The sequence below is a fragment of the Perca fluviatilis genome, chromosome 2 (assembly GCF_010015445.1).
Source record: "Perca fluviatilis chromosome 2, GENO_Pfluv_1.0, whole genome shotgun sequence".
Classification (NCBI taxonomy): Eukaryota; Metazoa; Chordata; class Actinopteri; order Perciformes; family Percidae; genus Perca; species Perca fluviatilis.
The window spans coordinates 19324344-19332348 of NC_053113.1; the positions used below are offsets into that span (position 1 = coordinate 19324344).

The window sequence follows — 8005 nt, forward strand, 5'->3', positions numbered from 1 at the left end:
TTGATGTGTAAATGAATATTTCAAAGATTCAAACTTTAAAACAAAAGAGTTATCGATGATGTTGTATATAAGAATAATTCAGAAACTCTAACTCTTCCTGTAAAACCAAATTCAGGGCATCTTTGCTTTTTGATGGACTGTGTTCAGGTCAGAGAAGTTACTGTGGAAGGCCATAGAGCTTCCCATAGGCTTCCTGCAGCCGATAAGAAACGTAAACACACTGGGCCACCAAAAAAGAATGAAGGGGCAATGGTATAGAGGTGTGGGAGGGTCGGGGGTTGTGTTTGAAGGAGAGGTGATGGACTGTACAAAGTAAGGAAGTGTCCCTCACACACCACCCGCCGAGCATTCCCCTTAATAAGCTTTTTTTTTAATAGGAGCACATGTATATATACCTCAAAAGTGAGACCATGTGCGCATCTGCATATGCCCCCCCACCCACACACCCCCCACACCCCCCATCCGCATCCCTCCCCGAACCTTAATCCATGCGGGCGGGGATGTAAAGGAGATGGGTGGAATCTGGTGGTCAGTGTTTATTTGCTCTATCTCTCTCTTCTTTCTGAGAGGAACAAGAGCCATGTTGGAGACGCAGCATGAGGGCTGAGGGTACATCCTTCTTCTTCCTCTTTACCTCATCCCTCTATCCCTCCATCCCCCCCGTCTCCCATCTCTTTCCTGCACCTCATAAGGATTCCATTGAGGAGAGGAGATGTCTTGTTGATGTTTAATAATGCAAGCAAGCCAGATGCAAATGAACCAGAGACCAACCCAGAGAGATCAAACTGGGACAACCAGTAAGATATCCAGGGCAAATGCACCAATGCTTATGGACTCATAATGAAACAATAAAGCGTGTGTTTTAACACTGTTTTAATACTGTCTATGTTTAACACGCATACATGTGATTGATTTGCAATCAACACACATTAACTCAGACATTATTCCATAGGTGTGTTTCACTTATCTTAGTTTAGCATGCATGTAAGGAAAAATTACAGTAAAAGAGAATCAAGGATTACAAAACTCTTCAACAGGCTGCTTGACACTGACATTACATTTTAATCATTTATATATTGAGTCTGGTGACCATCATTGCATTTAGCTGTTAAATTAATCTCACATCAAGAAAGCGGCTCCACTTCATGATCCACAATATTTTTTTGCATTACTTTCATTTTAATATATTCTCCCACCGAACAGATAATATGCAGTTGATAACCATCTAATCTTCTAACATTCAGGAATAACATAATCAATGCAATTCATTTCCAAAAACGTATAATAGATTGTTTTGTTTAGCTATAGCTATATCAGAGGATGTGTATGTGTTGTTACAAAAGGCACAGAATAAAGTTCAATTCAATGTGTGCATCCTTGGGATATTATCTTCATTCAGCAAATAAGCCAGTGTACAGGATAACTTAGTAAAAGAAATTAAGTTGTGGGGGAATTTGCATTTTAATAATAATAGCTAGTTTAAAAAAATAAAAATGGTTTAAACAATGACTAGATTACTACTACTACTACCACTACTACTACTACTACTACTAATAATAATAATAATAATAATAATAATAATAATAATAATAATAATAACAATATTTGTATTAGTAACCTATTTTTTAACATTGTGTATTATAATAGAATGGTTATTTTGATGATTATGATTAGACTATTATATTGAGAGGACATAGCATTATGATTTAAATTAATGATAGGCAAATGATAATAACAATTAAGCAAATAATAATAATAATAATAATAATAATAATAATAATAATAATAATAATAATAATAATAATAATAATAATAATAATAATAATAATAATCTACATTAAAAACAGAAATGTAGCTGTCTCGCCAGTTTTTCTGGTCCTACCATGTTGCCGGAGCCTGCCTAAAGCCTCTCCAGCCCGGGTGGTTGTTCTCCGGTCCCGACCTGACCCGGCGGATCCGTCCGCCGCATTCCACCCGCACGAGCTATCATAAACATCCTAGTCCTAGACCTGCGAGGGCAGGAAGTGCGCGAGGACAGGAATTCCACTCGTTCAAATCACATTACGGCCCGTTGCAATGATGGCTCTTCAGTTTATTGTACCACACGCAAGCCGCGCGTTGGGAGGTTAGGGGAACGGAGGCCTGTGATTGTGATAACAGATAGGCCTATAGACAAGCCTTATCACTAAAATATAGGATATATTGTTTCATAAGGCCTGTGATATATGAAGATATATATGAATGCAAATTAATTTGTCAGAAGTGCGTGTCTAAGAGTGTGGGGCGGCCTGTTGGATCTTTTTATTGGAGCGTTTATTCGAGAGGTGTTGAAAGACTTTCAGAGGATGTAGGCTATATTTATCTAAGAACAAAACACTGACTCTGTAGCCTTCTCAGTCGCTGGAGTGCTTGTCCTGTCTCAGTCATCTCATGCAGCCCCCAGCACTTTATCACGAGGAACAATGATGTACACAGGATACACTGCAAACATGTTAAATAAATAAAGTCAAATTAATTAAAAATAATAATAATAACAGGCCAATAATAACTGTACGTCGTGTGCTTGTTTGTTTGTTTTTTGCTCATATGTAGGGCTGCTTTTTAAAATGATCTTTCTTTGTGAGAGGCCTATTGTAGGCTACTGTAGGCCTATGTGGTTCAGAACAACCGTTTCCTATTTATTTATGTCTGAATAGGCTGTCAATGGCAAAGGTGTTAATGCCGATTTTTCTTCATGGTGAAAATAAATCAGAAATTGTCAGAATTTTTCAAATTTTTCCAAGTGTCAAAAATAAACTTTCGGTGCAGGGCAAATTCCCCCCATAAGAGCCCATTTCACACTAAGCAAATATGTTAGTAGGCCTATATGCATTGTAGCCATACGTTACTTTTATGTATGTATGTATGTTATTTATTTTGTTTTATTTATCAGTAGGCTATAGGCATATTTGTAATGTGTTTGTTTATTGCCTACCAAAGCCCCTGCCTACGAAAATAGGCTATACTTTCAAATTAACATTCCTCAGCGCCTCACTGAAGCTTACAACCAGTTCAAGTTTCAGGGTCCTTGTTTTATTTACGGATTGTCGACATGCTAGTTTTCAGCTTTGTTGTGACGTGACGCGCGTGACTGCGGCTGCTCAGACCCGAACACGTTACAGGTAGTAATGGAGGGGGGGGGGGGGCATTGCAAGACCGAAAACGTTAACCTGAAGAGACAATCTGCCTATAAGTTGTCAAGTAGCCTATGTCCATTTGCAATAGAGAGAAACAATATTTAGCTTAAAGTCAAACTTTCTAATGCTCAGTTGTCGTCCATGTGAAATAGGCCATGAACTAGTCACGTTTGAGGACATCTACCATGAAACTTTCTCACAACAGGTAATGGGAGTAGGCCTATTTTTTTATTAACTACAAAATATCTGGTAGACTGACAACCTAGACTTTGGAATAACCTTCCATTGACATTTCTGGCTACTAAGCATTTCAGCTAGGCTATCTTACAGTGTTTCAGGGTGATGTAGCCTACGGGGAGAACCAAATTGATAGCCTATTAGCCTGAATGATGAATACAAGATAGGCTACCTTCAAGCTATAGCCTCAGGCCTATACCATTTGACTTTCTTATTTTTCATATTATTATTCCTATTTTCATTATATTTCTTTAAAGGTTTTAGTAGTTCAATGCAAATGCCAAAATATCCATGTAAACAGACCGATAGGCCTATGACAAATTTAAACAAAATGTCACTTTGAAAGGTCTTCCCTCAAAAGTGCGTTGGGTAATTTCTACTTCTATGTTTCTACAAGTGCAGACGCAGGGAACGAGAAGACCACAAACTTTCTCTGGAACAATAAAAGAAGACTAAACAACTCCCGAAATCACGAGGTAAACCTAAACACTAGCGGGCTATGATACAAAGGGGGGGTCTGTTTTGTGGTCTCTGCTTTTTTTTTTTTTTGTGACAAACTTACACACACAACTTCACCATATTTCCGTCGATTTGTGCGTCCCGTGTAAATGAACAGTAAATTACATTTAGCACCAAAATGAAGAAGGAAAAAGAAAGAAAAACTAAATTCATCTTCTTCATCAACTCTCTTTCCTTACACGACCGTTATTTTTCACACTGGTGTCCTCTGTCATAAACAAGCATTTATGCAACAGGCTATCCATTTATAAATATTAATAGTAGGCTATTGGGTAAACAATATTTTAATCATTGTATTGATCTGCACATTAATACGTGGGTTTATCTCTTGCTGTGTCATTTGATAGCTGTACTAATTAACATATTGAATGATGTCATGTTTAAACTAAGCCAAATACTTATGCAGAGGCATAACAGTGGTGTTGAGATTATCGGGAAATGCTCTCCGCCTTAAACATGTGAAAAAGACATTGAAACAAGAAATAACATCGCGCTTTAACGCTTGAAACTGTGAGTCTGTGGTAATTGCACGATGAGAGATGGTTGGCTCTCACCGCGGTTCAGCTGCTGAGGCCAGGCTGCAGACTGGCTGCAGGGTGATGACACACATGCCAATGCTGTTCCACCTGCACACACTCCCAGAGCACGGAAATACACTCCCGGAGAAAGCCGAGGGGACCCTCATGGGTGGCCAGAGAAATGTATACCTCTCGTTGCACTTCCCCGTCTATGTGAACTAATTAAGCAGCACTATCTATCCAGGTCTTTCGTCTGAGATGAGGGAGTAATAGCCTCCATTTGACAGAGCTCAGTCAAATATATATATATATATATATATATATATATATATATATATATATATATATATATATATAAAACTATAGCTATATATATATATAGCTATAGTTTTACTAAAGTTGTTTGGCACGGGTTTTGTTGAAACAAGAGTTTCTCCAAAAGGCACAAAATTGAACATATGAAATATGATTGGGCCAATGCATGGGAAACAAATCTAAAGATAGCTATTTGTTTATGTATTTCTTTTTATATTGGTTCTTGCAAGTATTTCATTTTCGGCGGCATTGTGCACGAATATATCCCAAACTCGTTTGACCAACATTTCTGTCTCTTTCTTTCTTTTCTGATATGCGTTTGCTTCCTAGCCCAAAAAGCAAAACAAAAGACAACTGTCTGAGCCTTTTGTGCAAATTAAATTATGCAGTCTATTCCAGCACTGGATGTTTCTCCTGTTTGAATGCAAATATAGCCTAGTTGAATGTCCATAGTGTGCTATTTTTGACCCGAGTGCGATAAAACGTATTTTAGCATATTTAGAAGAGGCGATTATTTTTTCATTCACAGTAACTACCGGAGGTGGAACTCAAATACGCACAAATCACGACGCACAACGTCGCTTTAGGGAGTGCATTGGAGCAAAAGCAGCCTGTCAGTGGACCTGAAAAAAATAAAAGAGGAAAGGGTTGGGCTTACTGACTCACAAACCACAACTTGGGTTGCGCCTCCATCAGAGACCAGTTTAGCAAAATCCCCGTTGAAGAGAGAGGAAGGTCTGGTGCATGTCACCTACTGAGCCGAAAAATATAAAGATTTCTCTGTGCGCAGTTTGGAAGACAGCTTTCAGTTCGTCGTGCACCCTGAGGTTCTGCAACGCATCATTTTTCTCATCGAGGTTACGACCACCGTTAAAAGGTTTGCTTTAAGGCATTTGGACTGGACTTGTTTTGTTTTGGTGTGCGCAATGATGGCCACTTACCAAAACCCGGAGGATGACGCAATGACCTTAATGATCCACGACACCAACACGACCAAGGAGAAGGAGCGCCCTAAAGAAGAGCCGGTCCAGGACAAAGTCCCGGAGAAGCCGGATCCGTCCCAGAAACCACCGTACTCCTATGTCGCTCTCATTGCCATGGCCATTCGGGAGAGCACAGAGAAGCGCCTCACTTTGTCCGGTATTTACCAGTATATAATAACGAAGTTTCCCTTCTATGAGAAAAATAAAAAAGGTTGGCAGAACAGTATCAGACACAATCTGAGTCTCAACGAATGCTTCATCAAAGTTCCGCGGGAGGGCGGCGGGGAGAGAAAGGGGAATTACTGGACACTCGACCCGGCCTGTGAGGACATGTTTGAGAAGGGGAACTACAGGAGACGCCGCAGGATGAAGCGGCCGTTTAGACCTCCACCGACGCACTTCCAGCCGGGGAAGTCCTTGTTTGGAGGAGACGGCTACGGCTACCTGTCCCCACCCAAGTACCTGCAGTCTAGCTTCATGAACAACTCTTGGTCGCTAGGCCAGCCGCCGACTCCGATGTCCTACACGTCCTGTCAAATGGCCAGCGGCAACGTGGGTTCAGTTAACGTGAAGGGACTGTCAGCCCCCTCATCTTATAACCCCTACTCCCGGGTGCAGAGCATGGCGCTCCCCAGCATGGTGAACTCTTACAACGGCATGAGTCACCATCACCATCCCGCGCATCCCCACCATGCCCAGCAGCTGAGCCCGGCCACCGCGGCACCACCTCCGGTCTCCTCCAGTAACGGAGCGGGCCTTCAGTTCGCCTGCTCCCGCCAGCCGGCGGAGCTCTCGATGATGCACTGCTCTTACTGGGAACACGAGACCAAACACTCGGCGTTACACACGAGGATTGATATTTAAAGTTTACCAAATGGCCTGCAAAATGAGGACTCTGAGAGTGAGAGTTAATTCCTGTGATTTCAAAACAGAACCAATAGTATTTTGAAGAGACTAATCTGACGAGCTGTTTGGGTCCAGCTGACATGAATGCCAAAGGGGAGGTATGCGCGAGTTGAGAAAGTTTTACAAAATGGAATAGGGAGGTAAAGAAGTCATCAGGACACATCAGGTAGTACAACCTCTGGGAGCCATTTCGTGCGCCTGTATTACACTTGGACTGATGGCCATAACTCGGTATTGTAGTCATAATTGTTGTGCCTATGAAAAGATTTTCATTTGCACGGGGATAGACATCACTGACATTGCTTCAGCTGTGTGTTATTGTTATGCGTAATGACTTTTCTCAACTTTACGCACGGCTTATCCAAATATTGCCAAATGTACGTGAATCTAAGATGCCCTAATTAAGTCAGTAATTTAATATGTAATTGAATCAGAGCTCATTTTGGCCCTCTTCGTAACTTGCTCTGAGCAAGGCCTGCATGTCGAAACTTCACTTCCTGTCATGGTTGTGAACTTTGTTGGGTTAACAGGTGAAAGTGAGGGTAGAGATCCATCAGACTGCCAACAATACTATTCAGGGTTTTTCATATTTCTTGATCCCACATGTATGTATAACATAATTTCCAATATGACGCCAGCCACTGCCAGGATTTGTTATTCTTTCTGATTATTATTATTATTTTTTTTATAAACGTGATTAGCTATATTGTCTCATTCATGTTGGGGCCATGTTTCATTTTAATTAGCACTTTTCCCTCTTTTCCAGGTTTGTGAATTTCTTAATAAACTTGTATTTCTTAAAGTAATACAGTGGTCATGAAGCAATCTGTTTTATGCTCTAGACTGTGATAACCACTGTTGGCACTAGACAATCAGCAATCAACAGTAAAGAGCTCTGTGAAGGTGACGCAGCATAAAAGTAGGATACTATATTATTAACATAAAGCAGTTTGTTTAGAAATGCAAAGCATAGATAATCTTAGGTAAACCATTGTGCAGGGTTATGAGTTTTGGCATTGCACTTATTCCACTGTTTATCGCGTAAAATGTATGATATTCAGCCATTTTGTCTCTTGGAAAATGTATACAAATGAATATATAGCCTATATTTATTCAATTGCTCCTTTATCGCAATTTATGCCAATCTATTTAGGGCCAATGTATACCACTTGTGTGACTAAATCAAAATACAGATATAAATAGAACTTATTATCTATAATAATAAATAGGTAATAATAATAATTTACAGTGTCATTGATAATAATGTCCCACAGCGACTGATGTCTGTTTGACTAGAATATTTAATATGTTCTGTGTAAATGTATTTAGGCTGTTACTGCTCAACCGCTCT

General features: G+C 40.1%; 1 protein-coding gene across 1 annotated transcript; it reads left to right on the plus strand.

Annotated features, from left to right (window-relative positions):
• The first annotated feature begins 5442 nt into the window (after nucleotides 1-5442).
• Nucleotides 5443-7460, plus strand: foxl2a (forkhead box L2a). The gene has a single exon (XM_039792215.1). It carries the CDS (start codon nucleotides 5692-5694, stop codon nucleotides 6610-6612), a length of 921 nt encoding a protein of 306 aa, XP_039648149.1. The 5' UTR covers nucleotides 5443-5691; the 3' UTR covers nucleotides 6613-7460.
• Nucleotides 7461-8005: the final 545 nt, after the last annotated feature.

Bases quoted from the DNA above. Each gene is read 5' to 3' on its own strand.
- foxl2a (XM_039792215.1), top strand. From the start codon at position 5,692: ATGATGGCCACTTACCAAAACCCGGAGGATGACGCAATGACCTTAATG.